The sequence below is a fragment of the Amborella trichopoda genome, chromosome 11 (assembly GCF_054954075.1).
Source record: "Amborella trichopoda isolate Santa Cruz 75 chromosome 11, AtrichopodaSantaCruz75HAP2 v2.0, whole genome shotgun sequence".
Classification (NCBI taxonomy): Eukaryota; Viridiplantae; Streptophyta; class Magnoliopsida; order Amborellales; family Amborellaceae; genus Amborella; species Amborella trichopoda.
This window is the reverse complement of record NC_142346.1, coordinates 10,350,454-10,376,733: the sequence shown is the minus strand read 5'-3', so window position 1 is coordinate 10,376,733 and position 26,280 is coordinate 10,350,454. Positions and strand designations below refer to the sequence as shown.

The 26,280-nt window shown below is 36.3% G+C and overlaps 2 protein-coding genes across 2 annotated transcripts; one reads left to right on the top strand and one right to left on the bottom strand.

Moving 5' to 3' along the window:
• The first annotated feature begins 1,030 nt into the window (after nucleotides 1-1,030).
• LOC18444471 (FAM210B-like protein) lies at nucleotides 1,031-4,460 on the top strand. Its single transcript, XM_006854644.4, has 3 exons — nucleotides 1,031-1,471; nucleotides 3,728-3,910; nucleotides 4,134-4,460. The coding sequence occupies exons 1-3, from the start codon at nucleotides 1,235-1,237 to the stop codon at nucleotides 4,290-4,292; spliced, it is 579 nt and encodes a 192-aa protein (XP_006854706.1). The 5' UTR covers nucleotides 1,031-1,234; the 3' UTR covers nucleotides 4,293-4,460.
• On the bottom strand, nucleotides 4,382-25,200 carry E2F1 (E2F transcription factor 1). Its single transcript, XM_088852456.1, has 14 exons — nucleotides 24,358-25,200; nucleotides 10,297-10,483; nucleotides 8,304-8,363; nucleotides 8,114-8,199; nucleotides 7,732-7,820; nucleotides 7,595-7,649; nucleotides 7,112-7,164; nucleotides 6,943-6,993; nucleotides 6,723-6,771; nucleotides 6,529-6,594; nucleotides 6,365-6,441; nucleotides 6,026-6,227; nucleotides 5,473-5,542; nucleotides 4,382-4,899 (listed from the first exon to the last, which is right to left on the bottom strand). Exons 1-14 carry the CDS (start codon nucleotides 24,538-24,540, stop codon nucleotides 4,781-4,783), a joined length of 1,347 nt encoding a protein of 448 aa, XP_088708582.1. The 5' UTR covers nucleotides 24,541-25,200; the 3' UTR covers nucleotides 4,382-4,780.
• Between the last annotated feature and the right edge of the window lie 1,080 nt (nucleotides 25,201-26,280).

The window sequence follows — 26,280 nt, the reverse complement described above, 5'->3', positions numbered from 1 at the left end:
TTGTGTAAGGTAGGCGGCCAGCGTAAAACTTTGCTATAACTTTCTATGATTTTTTAATCTACATTGTCTACTAATGCTAGGATGTTCCTCGTAAGAAGCAGTGAGAAAAGATCTTGCTCAAGATATGGGTATTGATAGACCATAAAGGTGAAACAAAAATCGCGTAGCCACCCCAAATATTTGGAATGAGTCTCTAATGATAACATCATTGTTTGGTTAATATTTGGAGGAAAAAAAAACGGGTATGGTTTCTATAAGGTTGCAACCTTAAACCATTCAATTAAGGTGCACTTCCAAATTTTATCATAACATATAATTTTGGTGTAAAATATTCTTAGGATTATCAAAAAATCTATTTTCATATCTAATTATAAAATTTTAAACTCCAAAAGTGGATAAAATCAAGTAGATCTATAACTATATGAAAATCTTGAAAACAAGCGGTCTAGATAATGTGTTGCAAGATGCAATATTTATGAAACTTAAAATCTTCTTTTTTTTTTCATATTCATTCTTCTCGATGTCAATATGATCAATTAGAGAGTTTTTCAACATTAAAAGAAGCTTTTCCAATGGAATTTTACGGCGCATCTGTAATTTTACATTTTCAGGTTATAACCTTATATAAACTTTTTCCAAAAAAAAAAAATGGATATCATTGAATAGAAAACTTATGGGAACGAATAGCTTCTCTTATTTCAGTTAAGCATAGTTAAAAAAATTCTAAGAAAATGAAATCCTTTTCTAGTTAAGGGTGTGGTTTGTATAAAATTACAACCTTTATAAAAGTATGGTGCACTTCCAAACTTAGTGTCGAAAATCCTTGGGTGCAAAAAAAATTATAAAATTTAAACTCCAAAATATTATCTATAAACGCATGAAATTTTTTAAAAGGTAGAGTCTAGACAATGTATCGTAAGATATCTTATTTTTAAAGCAAAAAAAAAAAACTTTTTTTTTTTTTTTTTTTCCTATCAAAAACAACTTTTTTTCAAAAGATTTTAGAGATGGACCTCAAGTCTACATTTGAATGTGTAGACCTTATGCAAACCTTTTCCTCTAGTGAAAGCGTAATCGCATTTCGCAAATTGAATATCAGTAATACGCTACTTGTCCCGTTTCTTAGCCCTACGATTTTCGTTTATCTTGTTCTCTCTCTCTTCTTTATTCGATGCTCGGATAAATACCTCTCCCCACTTATCGCGACTCTCTCGGGAGTAGCAGAGAAAGAGCAATGGCATCGGCTATGGCGCTCTCTCCTCTTCCTGCTTCACTTCATCTCTCTAAAACATTTCTTCACAATTCTAACTCTCTCTACTTCAAGTCCTTGCCTGCATCACCTTTGAGTAACGGCACGAAGAGACTCTTCATCTCTCGGGCACTCCAAGAGACAAAAGAAAAAGACAGAGAGGGCGCTCAATCTGCTGAACAAATCACTCAGAAATTTGGTCTCGAGGCTGGATTATGGAAGGTATCTCTCTCTCTCTCTACTTTCGTTTTGCTGCCTCAGCGCCGAGCATAGCCTTGTGTTTCTCTCTCTTCTTTTTGCTGTTTCCGGAATAGATTATTTCCTATAAACTAAGCCTGAAATTTCAAAATATCTGAATTTTCAGAGAAATGGGATAACTCCTCTGGGATTGCCGATATTTGGATAAATATCTGTTACTTCCAGAATTTGAGCGAAATTTTCCTGAACTTTTGTTTCTTATAAAACTTCTTCACGAATTCAGGATGAAATAAGAGGAAATTAGTATATCTCTTCCTCCGCTGGGTTTAATTGATCTTTTCTTTGGTTTCAAGTTCCTTGCTCTCTTTTTTTCCCCTTCTTTTTAAATAAAAAAAAAGGGGATGCGGCATCCCTTAGTTACGGTTTTCAATTCCACTAACACCTTCAAAAACCTAATTCCTAATCTATTTGGGTAGGGCCTTTCTTAAAAACTGGTAGGGGCTTTTTTTTCCCCACTGAATTAGCCAAAAAAAAATCGTTTTCTTTCTTTTAATATTTCAAGGTACGAGGTTAGTCGCATTGTGATTATTAATTTTAACTCAATCAAGTCCCAAAATTTTGCCAATTTTTTCATGAATCTTGAATCTATGTAGAACTTTGATTGGTGTAGCCAATCCCAAATGATTGGAAGGAGGCTCGTTGATGATACTAGAGAAATTTTTGCTTTCTAGTTTCAAGAACTAACTGGGAAGTGGAGTGTAAAAATAGATGAAGCGATCTACGCATTACTTCCCTTCAAATGGTATCGAGAAATGTGGTTTCAATATTGGAAATGTTTGTGATAGCTTTAAAATATCTTTTTATATTTATTTATAAAATTAAAAGCTTAAAAATATTGTAGATCTACAAATCTTTAAAAACTTGAAAATCTTGAAAATTGACTGTAAAAAAATGTGTTACAAAATATACTATTTCCAAAACTTGAAATCTATGTTTTTCTTATGTCTAAACTTCTTGATGTCGAGATGATCAATTTAAAGATATTTGAACATCAAAACAACATCTTCTAGTGAAATTTTTAAGATATTAAGATAGGCTCAAATTTAATTGTTTAGAGCCTCAGCTCTATATAACTTTTCCCTTACTTAAATAAATTTGGTCCTCTTATAACCTGCTACTCGGAGGGCATAAAGAGTCCGTGGTTGTTAGGAACACTATGTTGATGTCCTTTTATTAACAGCAGTTTTTCTTCAGGTTTCACCTTTTTCTAGAGCAAACCTGTTCTGTAACTTCAATAGTAAGAAGATCATTTTTCCGTGGTTTGTATGCCATGATCTAACCCATCCCATAGAGGTTATTTACTTTGAGAATCGATAAAATTCATTGCTTACGGAAAATTCTTTCACGAGGGCTAGGCTGCATTTCTTCCAGAAAGTGTAAAGCATCCATCTTAAAGATAGATGAGTTCCATCTAAAAACAACGGAAACTAACGAACCAAATGTTTTCTTACTAAAATTATTATTTTTAGCTTTTAAATTCTTTTTTTTTTTTTCATATTCATGATCTCCATGTTAGAAATTACATGTCCTCAAAACTTAAGTCCAAAAATCCATTTAAAAAATAGATTTATTAAGAAGCCCGCATTTGTACATATGCAAGCTTAGGCTGCATAAAAACCGGGTCCATTCTTTATTGACTCATAAAAAGAAGGGAAAAGTTTATATAGAGCCGCTCCAAACAATCAAATTGGAGCCTACCACAAAAATTTCACTAGAAGAAGTTGTTTTGATGCTCAAATATCCTCAAATTGATCAACTCGACATCAGATCAGATGTATGGACAAGAAAAAAAAAAAAAAAAATGAATTTCAAGTTTGAAAATAATGTATTTTGTAACGCATTTTTAAACCGTCAATTTTTAAGATGTTCAAGTTTTCATAGATCTATCAATCTACACCATTTTTTAGGCTTTAATCTTTATAAATAAAAATGAAAATATATTTTAAGGCTATCACAAATGTTTCCAATATTAAAACCACATTTCTTGACACTATTTGAAGTTAGGCTCTAATTTGATTGTTTAGAGCTTAGGGTCTATACATACTGCACCCTAAAAAAATAGTGGCCATGAAGTTTCAAATATTCAATCCTAACACCAAGAATACATTTTCACAGCAAAGAGAGATATGGGTCTCCATTTAATTAAGAAACTCCCAGACACATTGTAATATTTACTGTAGTATGAGCAAGAGATGCTAAGTTCTACTTTTTAAAATGAAGATATTCGGATCAAAAGAGGCCAAAGAAGGTGAAGGGAAATCAAAGGCGAATCAAACGAAGGAACTGTTAGCCAAGTATGGAGGAGCATATTTGGCCACATCAATATTTCTCTCACTCGTTTCCTTCGCCCTATGTTACTTGCTCGTTAGAGCAGGGATCGACATACAGGGATTGCTTGAAAAGGTCAGGTTTTTTCCTCTTTATCATACACGCCTTATTTGATTCATCAGTTGCCCAACAACAACAAAAAAAAAAAACGATTCAGCAAAATCAAAATACCATATATGAAATCACTGGTGTACCTTATTTTCTGCGTACCAAATAGATAGGCAAATGGATACACAGGAAACTAACATATGAAAACATGAAAATATGCATCTCAACAGCCTACTCCATGTCTGTGCAGGTTGGAATCCATGCAGATGAGACAGGAGGAAAAGTGGGGACTTTTGCCTTGGCATATGCTGCACATAAAGCTGCATCCCCAATCAGGTTTCCTCCAACTGTGGCCCTCACCCCCATGGTTGCCAATTGGATAAGGAAGAAAGCAAAAGAAGACAAGTAAACCATGCTTTTCTTGCCATTACTCAGAGGTGAACACTGACCATGCTGGGCTAATATTCTTCATATTCATAGGTGTACTCAATAAGAACCTTTAGCAATAGTATTCTCATTTTCTACCATTACAAATTTACTCTAGTATCTGGTTGTATAACAGTTTCATTGTCATGTCCATCTGCTTTACATTCCCTCCAAACCCTCAAAAGAACAAGAGAATCACATACACACCAAGAAACATTAAAGGCTTAAATGCATTTAGATTTGAAATTTTATTCATTCACGAATAATATGACTGATGTTTCACTCACTATACATCGAACCTCTCTCTCTCTCTCTCTCTCTCTCTCTCTCTCTCTCGCAATTGGCATGGACATTACAGCATGCACAGCCCCTTAACTTGTTAAGAAGTTCGAGTATTTCTTCAACTCCACAAACTGGTAGTATTGGACAGGCAGTTAGGACAAGTTTCTAAATACTTCTCCACTTTGGTCCTTACTTTTGAGGAATTGTTGGAGCCTCAACGACCCCAGAAGCAGTCTCTGGTTGAGGGGAACTAATCTCAAACATGTTCGGATCAATCCTATGTCCCCGATCATCCCAATCGACATTAGCTTATACATACAAGGGTCAAGGTCCTTCATATATTATGAGCAGGGAATGTATACAATGAGACCATTTACCTTTTCATTCGCAAAGGTAAACACATCCCAAGTAGTCAGATGTAAAGTTCAACTAGCAGGGGTCAGTACAAAGTCTGAGAAAAAAAATTTACTTCGAGCCTAGTTAATGATACACCAAAGCTGTCTAATTTCACATCTGAATGCTAGGGTCTTTTTAACCTTTTTGTATGAAAAGTAAATGATCTCATAGTTACGTTCCCTTGCAAGTAAAATCTAGAATGAGAAAGAAGCATACCCATAAACCATACATCAAAGAAAGCAAAGCATACCCACACACCAATGGTGTGTCTTGATACATCAAAGAGGCATCCATAGTGCATTCCCAACGATGGACATTGGATTAACCATACCAGAGTACAGTTGACCTCTCCCATCCATCATCAGGATGGACGGCAGATGCTCCTGCAGTATTCCTTATTTATGGTATACTGTTCTTTTTTTTTTGATAGTTTGGTATATGGTACACTCTCTAATAGAAATGGGCCTTTGAATGTGAAAGGATACGGTCAGCCTTCCATATCTCTGTTATGCTGACCCCCGGGGGATCTGACAGAAGCCAGTAATCAGCCTCAGTCTGCAAAAGAAAACCCCAAAAAGAAACACTCGAGGCTATTAAATACAATAAGGTTATGATCATCTTAGGTTTTTTTTTTTTCCTTGGACAAGAACTAGTGTAGACTATTATTAAACAGTAACCAGCATGTCAATCAATAATCAGGCCCAGATTTTTAGTAATGATTTAGATAGAGAGAACCCTCATATGATCATTTCCTATAAAATGATATTCAACAATTATTACAAGGTTTCTTGTAATACTCTTCACGTGTATAATAACATATTATTGTGTGTGAGAGAGATTTCTTTTATTGAGAGAGAAGTGTTTTTTCTTTTCCTTTTATTCCCCTAAATTTTGGGAAGTTAGTGATTGAAGAAATGACTTTTTTTCCCCTAAATTTTGGGAAGTTAGTGATTGAAGAAATGAGTTGAAAGGGAAGGGGGGTGTGTGTCTGTGTGTGAGAGAGAGATTGCTTAACATATCTAGTGATGGAGAACTTACATCAATCTCTGAGGGAACCAGCTTCATGAATCCCCCCACAAAATCTTGGGACCCATCTTGTCCCTCTGCCTCCATCTCCACCCTCCTACTTGTCTCCAGGGTAGTTGGCAAAGATGAGGTTACAACATGATCAGGAGTTGATTGAGGCGGTTGTAATGGTGAGTCTGCGACGCTATTCACCTCTTCTAACTTCTTAAACTGACTAAACATCCAGTAGATGAAATGGTTAAAAGAAATGTCAAGAGAGAGATTGCTATTAATCTTCTACAACATGACTGGGTAGGATGGAGAGAGAGAGAGGGGGGGGTGTGAAGGGGGAGGGGAAGAGAGAGCGATTACCTAACAAGGTAGACATCAATGGGTCCCATGGTACTTCTAAGAAGGATTTGATATCTCCTCTGTGGATATTCTACAGCCTGTGATGACAAAGTTGTATTGGGATCTTATTCTTCGGGTGTGATGAGAATATAAGCAGATTCTTACAAATTCAGCCCTCTACATACCTCATCAGGATCTGGTACTTCTAGAGTAGTGCCATGAGGTGCTTTTATTGCTATTAGGGTCTCATTCTGTCAGGAAAAAAGAAGACAAATCATAAGGCTGTTTCAGTGAAACAACGAGGTGGAATGGAAAGGCTGTGAGAGTTAAAATGGGATAAATTGGTATTAAACTACATGGCCAAGAAGATGAATTTAACCTGAAAGCATGGTAGGCCTTTGATGTCTTCTTCTGTGACATAGAGCCATCTGAACAGACAGAAGAAAATGTGAAACCATATAAAAGACAGCTGTTTGAGTGAGTGTGAGTGTGTGTGTGTGCATGAGCGCACACGCATGCACGTGTGTCAGAGAAAGAAGAGTGAGAGAGAGAGATCAAAATCAGAACATGTTGAATGGCAACAGGAATTGATAACGAACTTTTGATTATTTTCATCCTCACTCAGGTCTCTAAGACTTTTTTGCATTTCTCTGCAAGAAAACATAACTCTATTAAGTAAACTGCATATATATAAGTATTAGTCGACCAACCAACAAACAGAAGAAAAACAAAGCGCTAGAAGATTCAGTTGCACATCTATTAGAAAACCTTATTTGTTCATCTATTCTGTGCTCCTCAAGGTGAAGATTTTGGACCTCCGCCTGAAAGATAAAACATGAAACACCTCTGATTAATACACCACAGTACTGGGGTTCGGAGAAAACAAACGAAATGGGATCAAGAACACTATTTTCTACGGTAAATTCTGTATGACAATCCTCCTACCAGATTACTGAAATTTAGACGCTTGGAAATCTTTTTTATCCATGAAAGTTTAACATTTTGGTAATCTGGAATGCCAATAGCGGAAGGTAATTCAGGCCTTCAGGAAGCAAGCAGATGTATTTACAAAGACGCAAACAGATTCTGTTTAATAATTTTCTTAGACGTTTCCATACATCTCCATTTGTCTTTAAAAACTATTTTGAACTAAATCAGACTTCCCAGTAGATACCCCCTTCAAGTTTTTCTTTTTCAATAGTCAAATACTTAAAAAGATTATCAATAAATCAAATCCTAAAACATACATACCTGTAGAACTGCTATATCCTCATCAACCTCTCCTGGCCTCGAAACATCGAGTCCCCTGCTAAAACCAATCCTACATTAATTACCTAAAGACTCTCCTGGCTATAATAGAAGAAATATGCAAAGTGAATTTAATTTACTTCCAACGTATCCTGTTTTTTAGTTTCTTCTCAATAAGTCCTATTCCTTCGAGAACATTAGTTATGTCATATATTCTCCTCTTTTGAACCTGCAAAAAGATACAAATAAATGTTCACGGTTAAAATTTGCTACGATAGTAATGATAATCTAGAAGGGAGAGATTAATACAGCCACATAGATTACAGAAAACGATTATCCAATTGGGGGGCAAGGGGTCATGATCGTGCAATGAAATGGACAATGAGGAAGTCAGAGTGGACCCATTCTCCTTCATCATGACCCCAATGGACAATGGTTTTCTGAAGTCCACTGGACAAAAGAACACTTGTGCAATCAAGACTTGAGTGGTGTTCAAAGCCAAATAGGTTACAAGTTTGTTACTTCTAAAATTTCTGCAGCTTTGTTCAGATCAAGCACACCATCTTCGGCCTGCTTGATCAAATTGATAAACTTCTTTGTCAATAGGCCTGTTTTGAGATGAGAAAGAAACGGGGAAATAAAAACCCCATGTCAGCAAAGGCATAAAACTTCAACAAACGAATTGCATTGAGGGCAACCTTAACAAATATACCTAGGGAGCTATCATAACGACAAGTACCCACGGGAGTCAAAGTGTTGCTTGCTGGTGAACCTGCAGAGAGAATTAAGGCATCCAGCCAGTTAAACCAAATTACTTTCTTGGAGTAGTTCCCCACTTTACAGAGTTTGGTGCATAGTTAGCAAGACAGGGAATAATAGAATATCGACTAGTGTTTGCAAAATCGAACTGGAACAGTTAACTGGATATGGCCTCGGAAGCGGTTTAACCGGCCTAACCGGTAAACCGGCCGATTCAACCGTTTCAACAGGGCAAGTACCGGGCGGTCAAAAAAGTGTTGAAAAAATAAAAAAGATACAAGTAAAAAATCTACTAAAATATAAAAAGCATATAAATAATGATTAAAACCAAACACATTCTTGAAAATTAATGAAAAAAATAGATTTTAACAAATCGATTTTTGAATTAAAGTGAGTATTAATGACAAAAACAAGTTTTAATCTTTACCATAATGTAAAGAAAAAAGAAAAAATTTAAATCATAATGTAAAGAATATTAAAAGATGCATTACAAACCAAATTCCTTATTTTTGAGAATTTATCTACCTTTTTTAAAAAAAAATACCGGTTGATCACCAAAACCGCCCAAAACCGGAACCAACCACTCGCCGGTTCCAATCTAACCAAGCGGTTAGTGGTTAGATCGCCCCGGTTTTCTAACAATGATATCGACAGATCAAAACATCGGTAATAAATCAGTTTTATTTCAAAAAGTTAAGAGGAAAATCAAGTCATTAATACGGATTGCCAAAAAATAAAGTTAATAGAATCGTGGAATTTGGTTCAAAAAAACATAGTGAAAAAGTTGGATATGTAAATATGATACATGATTATGATTTGCAGCTATTGTATAGATATATTAAAACTATTAAACAATAATTTTGTAGCCTTAAAAGTGTCCTTAGAGTAATACTTGATAAATTCAGCAATAAATTCAGCAATCACAGCACAAAATATATCATGGATTTATTCGGAGCATAAAATGAAATAACAACAACAATACTAAACACAAGAACTAATTAGCAAATAACAAGAACAGTAAACCAAGGTATAGGATTACTTTTCAATCAAAAAAAACAAAAAATACCCTCAATATAGGATTGATGTTAATTAAAAGAAAACACAAAGATCCAAATATGTAAAATGCTGGTCCATCCATAATGCTATATTGTACACTCCAATGAAATAAAAAATACAAAATCAAATATAAAATAATCAAACTCCTCTATACATAAAAAAAGCAACAAAATGCTTAAGCAAATTCAAATCTCACACTGAATTCCTAGCTGCCTAAATCTTTAGTATCATTAAATCTATCTCTTGCTCTTTATAAGGACGCTATGGCTTTAAGGAAGAAAAAGATTTTTCATTGTGTTACTCTTCCTCTAATTCTACCGATTATTTTGAGATATACGATTGTTTTGATTACTTTTTTGGGGTCATATTGTATTTTTTTGTTCACTTTTTCTCAGGGAACTCATTGGTGAAATTTTTGATAGAATTTTTTGTTAAATCAAGATTCTTAATTTATTCCCAATGTTAATGTACTTATCGTTATACCGAAATTCAATAATATTAAGTTAATGAAATAATAAAGTCATAAGGAAGAAATTTTTTTGAAAAGTTTTTCTAAAAAAAATAAAATACAGAGTTATATCAGTTCCATGTTAAAACTTTTTGAAAAACTCGGAGTTCTTAATGGATTTCGAAACAACCATGTTCTAACTTGCTAACTATGGTCCGGAGCAGCAAGAAAGCTTTTTCCTTTTTTCTACTTTTCTTTTTCAGTCTTTCCATTTAATATGGCTTTTTTTGGACAAGTATCTAATATGGGTTTTTTTCTCTCGCCTGCATTTGATATGGGTTCTTTCTTTCGTTTTTTTGTTTTTCTCTCACTTGCCTAAATATTTGGGTGTTTCTTGACATCAATAACCCTCACATGATTTCTCTTTAATGTTCTTCCTCACCTGCATTTGATATGGGGGTTGGGGGTCCAGATTTTGTATATCTTGAGGCCTTTCCCCTGCTGTATCCCTTCCCCTTTATAGATATGGGCGTGTGTAGGGGACTGTTAACAACTTCGGCATACCCTTGGCTTGTTGCCCAATCACTCGATTCAGCTTCATGCTCCTCTGTATCATATTTTCTCTTTAGCTGGAGACATAAACACTAATTTCTTAGCCCATATCATTATTTAACTTGCGACTCTCAATAGGTTATAAACAAAAATAAAGCGTCTATCATTATGAAATAGTTGAGAGTACCAACAAAAAAGGAGCATATGCCAATGGATGGCTTAAAGGACTTGAAATCTCAGCTCACCCAAAACCTGACCAAATTTCATCCAAAGCACTTGGAATTTAGAAACTATTTTCTCAATATTTTTATGAAAAGCCACCTTTTATTTGTTTGATTGTTTAGTTATTTTCAATACCAAAGAAAAGACACCAAGTACTTTATCTTTAAATCTAATATTCATCCATGAAATGGATCATCAAATATCAAATATCTGACCATTTTCCTTTTCTAGCTATGAAATCATTTGCCTAAGGACCAAATTGGGCTGACATTCATTCGCACGAGCCAAAGTTAAAGCTTGGCAAAGAATTTTCATCAGCATCTTGCAGGATGGCAATAATTCTTGGGAGCATGAGAAGGTTAAGGGCGATTTCTAATCTAATTGAGAGACTAAATGAGAGACTAAATGAGTCAAGGAAAATGTAAAAAATCAAGCTACCAATTGAAAATTTTCAGACAGGAAAAACTTTTTACATAGATAGAGAAAAAGCATATTGAAGGTCAATCACTTAAACTTCATTGAAAAGAAGGCAAAAACATTCTTTCAATGGTGCTATTAGCTTGAATGAAGAGAAAAAAGTCGATGTGTGATGATGAATAAAAGATAGGGAGAGGCCTCATTTGGTCCAAGTGATCATATTCAATGACATGAACACACTGCTACAACTGACTCCTAAGCCTTATTTTGACAACAAGTCATTTGAGATACAAGTAAGGGTTATGTTCATGTCGGCTAATCTAAGGAAATATAACCCTAATCTAAGGAAATACAGCCCCTGGTTCCCCTTTTGGATATGACCTACTTCGATTAGTCAAACTCCTCAAGCACAATTTATTAACACCCACACACTTACATTCAATATTGAAACAAAGATGCCTAAATGTAACTGAAGCAAGTAATTCAATGTATACTGGAGGCCACTGACTGCTTGAGGATGTATCAAGAATGATCATTGTGCTTTCAATTAATTATAGAGGAAAAGACAGGGGAATTTGGCCTACACTGCACGAAACTGATGGACACTTGTCAAACTGACCTATTCGATCAAGATCATTCTTGAAAATGTCACGGGATTTCAGATTGACCTGTTCAATCAAGAAAGCTCACGAGATGGCGGCTTATCAGACATGGATTGGGAAAGACTGAATTGGTCAATCTAAAAGCTGCCTGACAAACAGGGACTTAAAGCAAGTCTTAGAGCTCCAATTTGCTAGCACCTCATCTACTAAGTTGCACACACTCACATGGGCATTTGCGATGTGCCAAATGCCGTCAAATCTCTCAAAAGATTGAGCACTTGCAGAAAATGTCACGGATTTGTGACCTAAATATTGCTGGCAACATTTTGAGCGAACAAACGATGGTTGTCCTCTAGTCACTTCCTCTATCCTAGGAATCCAATGGAGATACTGATAATGCTTATTAGGAATATCACAAATTTCAACATCTGGATTTAGAGGCAGGGTGTCTCTCTATGATGGCAGTGTCGACATCCTTACTAGGCAAGGCAGGCTCAATGGTGATAGCAAAAATCTCAAGGGTAGGCCTAAGGGCAAAATGCCCGTGAGGACAAAAGAAATAAAGGCTGACGGTGCCAAAGGCAAATTGAGACAAGGAAAAATACAGCACTCCAAGATATGAGCCAATAATAGCATGCTCCCACTTGTAGGATAAACCAGCCATTTCACTGATGAGTGCATTGAGCCAAAAGAGGTAGCTTTAAAGCTTATGTCCTTGGCTAATTGGACAACGTTCAAACTGACATGTTCAGTCATTGTGCATGCTCTTCAATATAGAGAAGTATGCACAATGATCATTCTTAATCCATGCTTGATAGGCCTCCATCTCGTGACCTTTCTTGATCAAACAAGTCATTTTGAAATCTGTGGCATTTGCAATGACAACCTTTTTTTTTGAAGGAAAGGTTAACATTTTCAATGACAACCTTTAATCGATCAATGCACACAGTGCATGCACTAGAACAGATATATTAGCACCTAGTGAACGGTTCATGCCTCCTTCGGCTCAATGCACTCATGAGTGAAATGGTTGGCCTTTCCTACACTTAGAGCATGCTATGATGAGTGAATGGTTCGTCTTTCCTGCACTTAGAGCATGCTATGACTAACTCATTCTGAAATGGTTAGTCTTTCCTGCACTTAGAGCATGCTATGACTAACTCATTCTTTGAAGCATTGCATTTTCTTGGCAGCCTTAGCCTTTATTTCCTCTTTCCTCTAAGGAAACTTTCCCTTAGAATTATTAAGAATCCTTGCAAGAATAAACCATAATCCATTGTGGAGCTCTTGAACTCATATATTTCTCTAACTCTTATACTCATTATGTCCAAAGTTACCAATCCTTGGAAAGTAGTTGGACAAGTTGGGGGACAACAACGTTGCACCAAAATGGTTATTTCTTGACAAATTGTAGGAAATAACTTAAAAGAGTCAAAGACTACCAAGTGATTTTGGTAGCTAAAGAAAACTAGACGAAAAAATATGGATATGAATGGTTTAAGAAATAATAGCTATGCAAATTTAGCCATGTACTAAATGTGAGAAATCTTCGTAGTTATTGCTTCTAAAGCATTCCCTAACCCAAAGTAGGTGACCTTATCCAAGATAACACAAATATTTAATAGCTTCTCAATTTGGTGAGATTTGTCCAAACAAATGTGGATAGTCGAGAGCACATGTTCTTTATCTGAAGACTTATATAAGGAATCAGGTAAGACTCATTAACGACTTGGGTAAGATCAAGGATTATAAAAAAATTATGAATAAGGGTGGCAACAGCCAGGCCTGTGCCAAAAACAAATGAAAAAATAGTAGAAGAAAAAACAAGAAATAAAGAGGGCCACATTTTGTGGCCCAAGCCCTACTTTTTTAGGGCCGAACTTAGCCAACCCCAATTATGAATTTCTAAAAGACTCACATTTCCAAATCTTGGCCAATTTAAATGTTATAAGATTTAAGCAAATGCCATATTCAAGTCATAGAACTGAGTTCTTAAATGTATTTTGCAAGGATATTCCATTCCCTACTTTTTCCTCTTCTAAGCTCATCCTTACAAGTACCCAAAAAGTAATGTTCACATAATGCCCTGTCCCTCCTAATACCCATGAATACTCACGTCCTTATTGAAATATCATTTGACATGACAGCATAGACCTAGACAAATCAAGTCAAAGATAGTGAAGGGCAAAGCATGAAGCTTATGGAGATTGATGGATGAGACACATCATTGCTTGCCCATAATTTGTAGATTTATCAGTAAGTGGACCCTTGCATTTTCAAATAAAGTCCAGGATGTGGAGTTAAATATCCAAGAAAGCAATATTCCCAGGAATAGGTATCTAGGGCCCATGTTGATCATCCTAATGGACTTCCTCTTGTATTTTAAGTTGAGAATTTACTAACCAACCAGGCTTGGTTGGACCTTACTCGCGCTTAAAACCATATTCCTAACTCAAAGCAATGACCTACAAATTCCTTATCATCTCAAATGGATTTGGGTCCAGACAAATAAACCAGCACATTAAACAACAACAAAAATTTCACAAGCAATGAATCTCCATATGTCACTCAATTCCAAACATCTCATTCATGCTTCACTTTGGGCTCAATAAGCATTTGATGAATTCATGTGTCCCTGCACACTGCAAACATAACTGACAACATATGACATTTAGTGTTTCGAGGTTGTCATAAAATGTTGATCCCCTATATCCAGCCTAATAATTTTGTAACATCTTGACATACTTTCCCAAAGTTCCATTCAAATGGTACAATACAAGTAATTAGCAGCCATCAGATTGACATCCATAAACTCATCTAGGAAGCCCGAGTGACTATTTGAAATTTCTTTCTTTTGATAATTCACTTCTTTTATTTCTTTTCATTATTGTTTATGCATAAAAAAAGGGTAAATCTGTACACTAGTTATAAAAAAATTCACTATCAATAATGGGTTTGTATCTGTATAATAATAAATATAGTTCACTCCTCTAAACAGCTTTGACTATTTGCATTTTTCAAAATGTTGTTCAATCTCTTAGCTAGTTTCCCAAACTTTTCCAGGTACCTTACTTTCCAAGTAGGGGCCGGCAACGGGTGGGGTCGACCCACCAACCCGACAAGTCAACCTAACTTGTTTCCGAGACTGGGTTTCTAGATCCAATGGGTCGAGTCTGGGTCCCGGTCCAGAAGTAGGGGACCCCAACATCAGGTCAGGTCAGTCTAGGTTGACCCAAAAAGATCTGACCTGAATATTTTAGATGTACTATTTATTTATTATAATAATATTGTTATATAACATACTATTATTTAATTATATTTTTTATACGCTATAGAACATAATTTTTAATATAATGTACTACAATACAATATCTTATAGCTGGAAGCTTAAAGGGATTCTTAAGGAGTAGATTTCTCTCTTCCCTCCTATTTTTTTTCATTTTTGAGAGTTTAAGGCATAAATAAGAGAGAGAGAGAGAGAGAGAGAGAGAGAGAGAGAGAGTAATGAAAAATAAGCAGTGCTTGACTCGACCGGGTCCGGGTCCGGGTCCAACGTGGATCTTATCAGGTCGGTTGGGTCGAGACAAACCCGAGCCAAATATATTAGTATAAAATTGCATGTAAATAATAACCCATTATGTAGTATAAATTATATAAAATAAGTTTTTATATATTTTTTATTTGCATACCTGAACCCGACCCAACCCATTCCCACCCCTATTTCCAAATCTCTAAGGAGACCATGTTTCTCTTCATAAAGTATGAAAAATGGTAGCAAGCTTTAAAATAATCACCGAAAAAGTGCAGTTACTAAGTAATGCAAGCACTCCAATGACGCAAACCTTTTACCAAAGTTTGCCCAACTGCACCTTTCAACATGCATCCTTCAAATGTCTTCAGTTTGTATAAAATGAACCCAATGTAATATCCAACTCATGATAGCAAGGAGTTAATTTTATTTATGTAAAAATATTAACAACTTATTTGAGCAAGAAGTGTAGATAATGAAGCCTCAACAATCATATTAGGGATCAATAGGAATGCATGATCTTAACACACACAAGACACTAAAAACATATTCCTTCAAGCAGCGATTGATTAAAAATCTTGCTTGGGCTTGATTGGTTTGTGTTGACGACTGCAACACCACATCCCAAGTTCAATTCCTAAGCACCCCATAGAAAAATGATTAATTAAATCTAAACAAAGGATTATAAAGAAAACAACAAGATCTATTTGTATGTATTGTATTTAGGGCTTGAACTGCTATTTAGTATATTGTCTAATAAAGAATGTGTATGAGTTAGTCTTGTAACCTCTCAACGTGCACAATTGCTATTTGTTAGGGTATGTGGCCTTCAAAGGCCCTGAGAGCATGTAAAAAACTCGTGATTATGAGGGTATCATGCTCTAGTGGGACTGTGGCCCATGAGGGACGAAAGAGGTATGCTTCGTAATGCCCGTTGACTAATCAGGGTTAGGTGGTCTATACCCAGGAATGGAGTCCAAAATCCTTTAGCCTTGGACATAAGGCATAACCATCAAGGGTTTATAGGATTAGCCCTTGTTGAGGTTTAAGAAATACCTAGGGTTGTTTTAGGCAGGGAGGTGGCTAGTCTCTTGTGCGTGGTTGGTGGCTTGTGAGGGGAAAGGCCAAATCCTCAACATGATCACCACACAGCATGTACACATGATAGCTTCATCTAAGGGAAGCAACCAATGAGGGTACTAAGTGTATATGTATTGAAGAGAGCACCCCTTGCACTATTGCACTAATGAGCCTATGTCCATGCGAGGCATGACTTGTCCTCAAGGGGAACCTGTAATTCACATACATATTAGCTAACTTTGATGGACCAATTATGAGCATCTACGATTGATTGCGAGTCATGAGCTCCATTGGGTTCGTTTAAGCAGCCAGCCCAAGGACCACAAGTACTAGCATAGGTGGAGTTTCTTAACAATTCACATTGTCCTTACCTGATGGATCCAATTCACTTCTGGAAATGTTTATTTGTATTAAATAATTTTTGGATCACAAAAAGAAATTAAAAATGTGTTTTATATTTTATTTTGCAACATGATTTTTTAAATCAAAATAATTGTATTTTTCAGCATTAAGAATATAGAGGCATTATAAAAGTACTAGATTGGAATTAAGAAATTTTATTTGGGTATATGGGGCGCATGTGGAACCCACTGGCCATGGATGCAAGTGGGGGTAGGGCCAGATAGTGTCGGGTGTGGGGCCCATTGGGCTCCATAGGCCCACATGCCCCTCTTTCCTAATAAAACCATTTTTTTATCTTGAATTGGATATTTCATAGATAAAAGGAGAATCTTTTTTGATAAGAAACTTTCCTATTTTGATAAAAGAGTCAAAGAGACAAAGGGATGAGGGTTCTAGAATCCTTCCCTCTATCATGATGGTGGCTTTAGGAAATGGAAGGTTGAGATTAAAAGCCTCTCTTCACCGCACAGATCACCATAGATCAATGGTCCAAATTGAATCCTAATATAACATGATATACCCTAGGCTTGGCACCACTATATATAGGGGGTCGAACCCTCCAAATGTAGGCCACCTAAGATTAGCCTCTCTCCATCTCTCCTTTTCTCTCATCCATGCTCTACTCTACTCTACTCTACTCTACTCTACTCTCTCTCTCTCTCTCTCTCTCTCTCTCTCACACACACACACACACAGTTAGGGTGGAAGGCCCCACTGAAACTGTCCTAGGGTGGCAGGCAATACCTAGGAAGCCCAGAGGGTCGCATGCCCCACCCATTAGTGAGCCAAGGGTGGGTCGCCCCACCTAGCCCAAGGACTAGAACCTATTTCTTGGCTATGCTCTCTTCCCCAACTACATTAGGGTATTACCATAGGAGCCTCCCATTTTGAAGGGGATTCCACAGGGACCAAGAGATCCATGTGCCATTGAGTTAGTGATCCGGAGTGGGCTCAACACCCTATGAAGATGTTGAGGCAAATTACAGTTCATTTCAGGAATGGCTTCCCATTGTTCCGACTCAAATTTATTCATTGTATTTTTCAGTTTTTCTTTTTATGAATAAAAAGAGTTATTTCATGGCAGCAAGTGAGGATCCTTCATATGTTTTTTCTTTCTTTTACTGGAATTTTTTATGTAAGTGACACATACATATAGACTTCTTGTTGTAGTTGCTAAAATGTATATAGTCACCTTTCACTAGCCTATAACTTCATTTCTATATTACATAAAAAAACCTATCAACGTCCCTATGAACCATAAGCAGACAATCAAATGGCATATAAAGTAATCACTATAACACAGCATTAGATATGAACTTCTTTACATTTACCTTACATTTTGCATAGCATGTGCATTTAGGTCACATGCAATGATGGACAACATGCATCACCAGAAAATCAAGACCCTAAGTTAATTCGCCAAGCTATAGCTACTAATTAATGACAACTTAACTAACAGTGCACTAAAAAGACTGCAGTGTCCAAAAAAGCCTTTATATGACATCATGGTAATCATATGCTAAGTATGGCAGCATGTTCATTAAGTCAACAAAGAACTATGAAAAATTAATTAGAAATGCCTTCATGGATAAAAGTGCATAGGCACTATTAAGCTCATGCTAAAAAAACACAAAACTCAAACCCATAATATTCCAATTAATAGAGTATACACACATCTACTCGTCAAAAGAAAAAATGAGTGCCAAATTCCAAATAAAATAAAGCACACTACCACATGTCACAATGAGGCTGTACATCAGATTCACTTAATTCAAGCATGGAATAGAAGTAATTTATCAAAATACGACAAAAAAAACGCGAATATGCCTATATCATAATTCCTACTAAGAAGGCACATGCACTACATCTCCTGGGCAAGAACCTTCTCCATATTTCCTCCAATGAACATGTCCCACCACAAACGCATTATTAAAGGAATTTGCAAGCACTACATTCAAATAATTACTTATAGACATCATTTGCTCCTTTTCCTAGCCAAGAACATCATGGCATATCCAGCACACGTCTTTGAATCTTAAGCAGATCCTTGACACTTCAATAAAAGCAATAGCCACTTCATCAGAATACAAGTTAACAAGTCCACAGATCACAACTTAAAACTTCAAATTTAAAGAGGGTACATTGAACAAGGGCCATATGACGTGATAATATTCAAGAATATGAAATGAGAAAGGTATATTATGTTCCTTATGCTTAATAGAAAAATCAAACATCATAGGTGCTACCACTATCTAGTTGATTGATGGATGGTGATATATATATATATATATATATATATATATATAGAGAGAGAGAGAGAGAGAGAGAGAGATATAGAGAGTCCCATGTGAAAGGGACATGACAATAGTGAAACATGCCAGTCTCCCCACCATCATTGATCAATGAATTGGATGCTGATAACAGTCATATCCATAGCCATACCCTATCCATGATCATATAGACTCTGGTGTACTTTCTCTATTAACAATTCTAGCATACATGTGCACAATGAATACCCACCACAAAGAAAATGATGAAGGAAAAAGCACAAGTACCTTGCAAGCTGAGCAGTAGTTTTGTCATCTTGGAATAATTGCATTATGTCTATCAAAAGCTTAAAAAACCCTATGACATGCAATTATGCTATCTATGGTGTGATATTTGACCTGTCATTGGAAAAAGGAACGATGCATCATTTCTAGACCAAAGGAAAAAGAAGATTGAGTCCCAAGAAGACCTATGGTTTCATTTTCTGGTATAACGCAACGTACAGCTAAGGACATGGCTATGACCTCACTTTTGGTGATCTTGTATATGCTTTCGAGGTATAGTTACAGATCCAACATCTAAGTATTTGCATATCATAGTGTGCAGTGAAACTGGAGAGAAGACCTTAGGTATTTTAGAAAGCTCATATTGAAGAACCCAAGAGTAGACAGAGGCTTGCATTCCAACACATGAGATTTGGTAATTAAATCGAGATCATACTGAAGAAAATCATAATACTCAAGAAGCAATCAAGATTCTCCTGAACCACTTCAATTTGAAGATAAGACAATTCAACTCTACTGTGCATAAGGGTGTAGGAGAGTCAATGGAACATGTGAAACATCTTCAAAAGGGCCACCATGTGAGATGTCGTCAATGGCGTAATGAAGGAATGAATTCTTGACATTCATTTGATAGAATCACAAAATGCACCGACATGCCACTAATAGAATGAGCCATGTTTACATTCAACCTCTTAGTAGCCATTTGGGTACAATTGTAGGCAAATCTTATGATCATTGGTAGCAAATACAAATAGGAAGTATAGAGGTGGCCCCTGTTGGTATCATTTGTGAAGAAAGGCATAATCATAGCCAGCTAAAAACATTCATATTTATTGAATAGTCCATAAATTACATAAGAAGCAACCTAGCTGGCCATTCTTGCATTCCAAATGATGTATTGCTCATTTTCATTCAACAATCATTATAAGAATAGAAATGCAAAGGAATAGGCAACATGTTTCTTTCACAACCACTATCCCCTAGTTCAAGTTAAGGTGAATGGAGAACAACCAACTGACCTCTCTCTGAAAATGATACTTCCCGCTATTCCAAGTATAAAACGGCAGAGAATGATCTCTCTTTGAGACTAGATTCTATCACATAAAGAATGATGGCTAGACACCAATCCCCTTTTTTATTTTCAATCGAAGTGCATGTTGCGAAGCCAAAATCCCCTTTTTTATTTTCAATCAAAGTGCATGTTGAGAAGCCAAAATCCCAAGATCATTAAGGATTATCCATGAATAAGGATCACCAACCAACATGCCCTTCCTGATCAATTCCCCGTGATGGCATCAATGCAAACAACATTACAAAAACAGAAAAGGAAAACAAAACAGCTAGCATTTGGAAGCCCTCGCCAAAATAAAACATGCAGAACAAATAGGAGTCTATAGGGTAATCATACAATTTGTTCAATAAATATCATACTTTCGAACAAATACATGTAGAGGACAATATGGGTAAAACCACATAAAAACAAAAATAAAAAAGAATAAGAAGATTGTCTTGCATACTACCATGGGAGGTGCCAATATGTAGAACTCCCAAAGGAAATGTTCAGATAAAACTTGAAAACCATTGGAAAGGCAAACTATCATCATCAATATCATCATTGTCATCATCATCTAAGCTTTATCCCAACTATTTGGAGTCGACTACACGAATCTTGTTCCATCATTCTACTCTATCAAGGGTCATACCGTCAATAATATCTTCTCACTACTTCCATCCATGTCCTTTTAAGCCTTCCCCTTGCCCTTTTAGAGCCTCCCACTTGAACCAATATGCCCCTCCTAACCAGTGTTGTATTGGATCTAATTAGCACATGGCCAGCCCAGTTGTCTACTTCCCCTCATCTTATCACCTATTGGAGCCACCTCTAAGTGCCCTCGTATGTATTCATTCCAAATTCTAGCATTTCTTGTCATCACTCATCCACCTCAATATCCTCATCTCAATTATACTCTTCGTATGGAGATGTTGTTTCTTGACCACCCAACATTCTATCCTATAAAACATAGTTAACCTATAAAACTTCCCTTTTAGTTTCATTGGTATGCAGCGATTACATAAAACTCTGGATGCACATCTCCATTTTTCCCATCCAACTTTAATTCTATGTGCGACATCATCCTCAATATCTCCATTCTCCTGAATTATCACCTCAAGATATCAAAAATAATCTCTTTTAGGTATTTCTTGCTCATCAATCTTAACTACTTCCCCGTTTTCTACTCCTACTGTTACTAAATATTCATTCCATATGTTCTGTCTTAGTTCGGCTAATTTTAAAACCTTTAGATTCTAGAGCATCCCTCAAAAGTTCTAATTTTGCGTTGACACCGCCTCTAGTCTCATCAATCAAAACCATGTCATCCGCGAACTACATGCACAACAGACCTTATCCTATAGATGCCTAGTTAACTCGTCCATAACCAAAACAAAGAGATATGGGCTCAAAGCAAACCCTTGATATAGGCCTAGTGTAACTGAAAATTGACTTGTCTATCCACTAATTGTCCTCATGCTACTTAGCGTTCCCTCGTACATATCTCTCACCACCTTAATATATCATCTAGCGACTCTCTTTCTTTCCAACACCCCACCAAATTAGCTCTCTAGGGACTCTATCATATACTTTCTCTAAATCAATGAAGACCATGTAGAGGTCCCCTCCCTTCTTCCTAAGTTTCTCAATATAAACATAAATATGATTAAGAAAAAAATCAACAAAACAAAACATTTGGAACCATAGCTACTTAGAAGAATCCTTGGTAGATCTTAAATAGTTGTAGTGCCAATGTATAACTAATTTTCAAGCACTTGAATCCACTGTGGACACACTTCCAACAAGATTTACAAGGAATCCAATACGAACCCTTCCAAACATTGTGCACAGACCAAAGAGTGCTGCCCTTGTTGCTCTTAGTTTTAAAGTGAAACATCCCAACCGCTGTACATAAATTGAACACTAAGGGCTGTCAGTTCAGCAATTGGATGAAAAAAAAATTACAAACTTCAGGGCATGAGCTAGACTTTCTTCCCAAAAGTGACATTTCTTTAAAACAAGACCAGCATAACTGAGATGATTAGCACTCGATAATCAGCCAAACAGTTTAGATTGTGAAGGTCCAAAAGACAAGAACAGCATTACTTGGATGACTAGCACAGGATAAGCACCCAGATAGTTTAAATTGAGAAGGTAAAGACAAAAAATCACATTTTTCTAAATGATTGTGGATTTTTCTTTTTGGTGCATAACTCAGCGCCTCAACAATTCCTAAATATGAAATTTGTATTCTTGAATCCAGAAAACCATAAAAGAAACAAAAGAAATGGAGACACAATGAACATATGCAAATTTATTTGCTAAAGGCTAAACTAAGACATGCATATGATGCTAGTGCCTAACAACCACCAGCCAACTGCAAAAGAAAGCAGGAAAAATGGCAATAAAGTAAGATTTACATGATGAAAGGTCCTAGGGAGGTGCACATAGATAATGATATTACAAGTTACAAACACACTACCACCAAAACGACCAGTCTGCCATGTTCAAACAATCAAAAACAATACAAAATTTCATTGGTTAAGGAAATGTGTGCCTTTTGTATAAGTAATAAGGTTTTCCTCAAGAAAGAAATGAACGTATGCTATCGGAAATTCTATACCAATTTATCTCGCACCTAACACCCCACACCTACTTACAAAGCGAAAAAGAAACATTACAAAATATATTACATCCATCCTCTTCATTGTGAGTGTCTAAGAAGCATCCACAACATCGGGAACTAGAAGAGGCAATGCCTAAATAGGAAACACCATCAAAACATTAAAATTAAAGCGGAAGCTCACTAACCATAGATATTCTCATATCAATGAACCTTGGATAACAATTATCAACCTTCTTCTCTCTCTCTCTCTCTCTCTCTCTCTCTCTCTCTCTCTCTCTCTCTCTCTCTCTCTGCCAACAAAATTTTCTTAATGTCCCTCTCTATTTCCATACCTTATAAAAAAGCATGCTGCTCTCCCCCTTGGATTTACCACAAGACTCACTAAATACAACCAAATAAATGGCGATAAACCTAGCTACCAGTTTAAGCCTTCAGTGAAAAGAGAGAAGCCAGTTGCATGAGCAGTATGAAATAAGCATAAGCCACAGATTATGTCTGTGTGTAGAGAAATCAGATGCATAAATTATATTAGAAATACAAGCAAAAATTATATTAAGTAAGCATAAACAGATGCATGTGTGTGTCTAGAGAGAGAGATGTAACCAACAGCCAGCTTGCTTGTTAATTAAAATCTTGACAACTCAATCGGACACCAGAAACACTTCTTTGCTATGGCCAAATTTTTGCGCAAACACATTGTCAATTAAAATTTTGACAACTCAATCGATCATAAGAAACACTTCTTTGCTATGGCCAAATTGTTGCGCAAACACAAACTTTGTTTATTAAGCATAACTAATAAGACCCAATAATCCAGCTTCATACCACATTGCATCTTACTAATAAACTTGAGAAATCTAAGAATTTAAAAAACAACACCTAACGCAACATAACTAAGAGAAGAGAAACAGGAAACGCCAACAAAAATTTTACTCACAGTGAGCAAAAAGAAAAGAAAATGAAGGAAACCAATCAAAGAACCACAACCCAAATTCAACAAAACATTGACAAATTCCTCATCAATCAATGACCAAATTTATTTCTTTCTGCTTGCTAACCAAACAAATCCATCTCAATAATCGCAATACCAAACCAAATTCCCTAAAAGACCCAGCAATTTAATGGTTCTTTCTGTCTCTCTCTTTGAAAACCCAACAACCCAAATCTGCAAAACTTTGGAATCAGTTCCCATCAAAGGATCATTTCTATCTTCACAAAGCCCCATCTCCCATCAAACTAATTCCCAAACGTCTCATCAAAACAGCATATCAAATCAAAATCAAAAGCCAACCCAAAAAAGGATAACAAAGTACTAAAAAACAAAACAAACCACATCAACAAAAAACACCACATCACCAAAACTCAATTATCAAGAACCATAACACCTAAAACACGATCACAGCGACGATCAAAACAATGAAAATACAAAAGAGATGATAGATTATGTAAACAATGGTAATCATAACTCACAGGAGAAGTGACAACAAGGGCATCAGACTCCTCTCTCTTTCCAGCCTCTGAGAATTGATGATAATCACCAGGATTCGCAAATGAAGGCTTCGAAGAAGAGAAGGGAAGGTGTCTTCTCAGTGGTTGATGGATTACAGGGCCCGGTGGCTGGTGCACGCGGTTCAAACCCCTGCCCCCCGACATAACATCACTCTCTCTCTCTCTCTCTCTCTCTCTCTCTCTCTCTCTCTCTCTCTCTCTCTCTCTCTCTCTCTCTCTCTCTCTCTCTCTCTAACCGCTGTGCCTAAACTCTCTCCCCCTCTCCCTCTATGACCCCCACTCTACCCTGTTTCTCCCTCTAACCTCTTTCTAACCACCCTCTCACTAAAGCCTCTTGCTCTCAAAACTCACTGTTTCACTCTCTAGACCGATCTTGTTCACTCCTTGCCCAGGATTGGAGTCATTGAACCAGGGAAAAGGAGGAGAGCTGGGGAGCGAGGGTGTGATAGAAGTGGGTTTTTAGAGAGAGAAAATGTAGGGTTTTGAGAGAGAGAAAGATGGGGTTTTTAGAGAGAGAAAGGGAGGGAAATGGGATCTGAGTGAGGGGGAGGAAGGACGGGGTTAGGAAAGGGTGAAGGGAGAGCAGAAAACGAGGGAAGAAAGGAGGGAATTAAGTTCGGATAGATGTGGAGGGAAGGGAAGGCTCCATAAAAAAAATTTATATATTTTTGTCTTTTTTTTTTCTTTTCGATTTTTTTCCTTTTGGGTTTTGGCGGGTGGCGATAATTTGAGCTACCCATACAAATTGATCAGTCTCATGGACGCCCTTTTAACCCCATTTTCACTTTGTATTATGTGACCACAATGGAAAATGGGGCTATTCTCAACTTCTTAAGTACTCATTTTTGTGAAATTTTAAGTAAAATTGATATGTAATTTCCCTTGACATGTTTTATGCCCGGGTAAAAGGGCTGGGCTGGGCTGGGTAAAAGGGGTCGGTTGGGTAAAAAAGCTGGGTCGTATTAGGTAAACAGCGAATATAAAATTTTATCAAAATTCATCATAAATCTTGAAACTTGTTAAGGCGTTCCCCATAAGCAACACACTGGTGGTGTCGACCTACAGCACATGTTAGTAAGTATGAGCTTGTTCAAATGGAATGATTGAAAAGGAGGTGTAAGATTGTTTTAAGAGGTAAGCCCAAAAAGATATGGTTGAAAGTAATTCGAAAAAATATGGGAATTTATGGCCTCACTGAGGGTGTAGCTTTAAATAGAGTAGAATGACAAAGCAGGATTCGTGCAGCCGACTCTAATTAATTGAAAAAAGGGTATGATGATGATGATGACATATAATTTCTCAATCATTTCTTTTGACTTAATTTCCATCGCAAATATGATACGTCTCGTTTATGTACATTAAATTAAAATTATATGGACCATCTTTTGTCGCCAAGGAGTAGTTCTTCTAAAGATTGCGCAAACAAGAAATTGGGGTCATAAACATTTATATTTTATAAAATGGGATTGTATACTATATGACCATTCATTTTAGGTACAATAATGTCACAATTGTTCTTAGCTATTGGATGTGAAATTTGACATATTGAAGTACATCACAACATTTGAAAAATTTTGTTTTGGACTTTAAGTCTAACTATAATACATTCTCGACCACTAAATTTCATGCCTACAATTGTGATATCCTTATTCCAGGACTTTATGTCTAATTATGGTACATTCTCGACAATTTCATGCTTACAATTGTGATATCCTTAATCTAGGACTTTATGTCTAATTATGGTATATTTTCAACCACTAAATTTCATGCCTACTATTGTGATATCCTTATTCCAAAAGCAAATAAGCTTATTGTATATGTTTCCTTATATAATAGACATAAGCTAGGATTTGAACTTAGAATGATGTATTGGATATGTCAAAT

Bases quoted from the DNA above. Each gene is read 5' to 3' on its own strand.
- LOC18444471 (XM_006854644.4), top strand. From the start codon at position 1,235: ATGGCATCGGCTATGGCGCTCTCTCCTCTTCCTGCTTCACTTCATCTC. The intron at 1,472-3,727 runs GTATCTCTCTCT...TTTAAAATGAAG, and splicing joins TCGAGGCTGGATTATGGAAG to ATATTCGGATCAAAAGAGGC. The intron at 3,911-4,133 runs GTCAGGTTTTTT...ATGTCTGTGCAG, and splicing joins TACAGGGATTGCTTGAAAAG to GTTGGAATCCATGCAGATGA.
- E2F1 (XM_088852456.1), bottom strand. From the start codon at position 24,540: ATGTCGGGGGGCAGGGGTTTGAACCGCGTGCACCAGCCACCGGGCCCT. The intron at 10,484-24,357 runs GTGAGTTATGAT...TTATGTCTCCAG, and splicing joins CCCTTGTTGTCACTTCTCCT to CTAAAGAGAAAATATGATAC. The intron at 7,650-7,731 runs GTAAATTAAATT...TGGTTTTAGCAG, and splicing joins AAAAACAGGATACGTTGGAA to GGGACTCGATGTTTCGAGGC.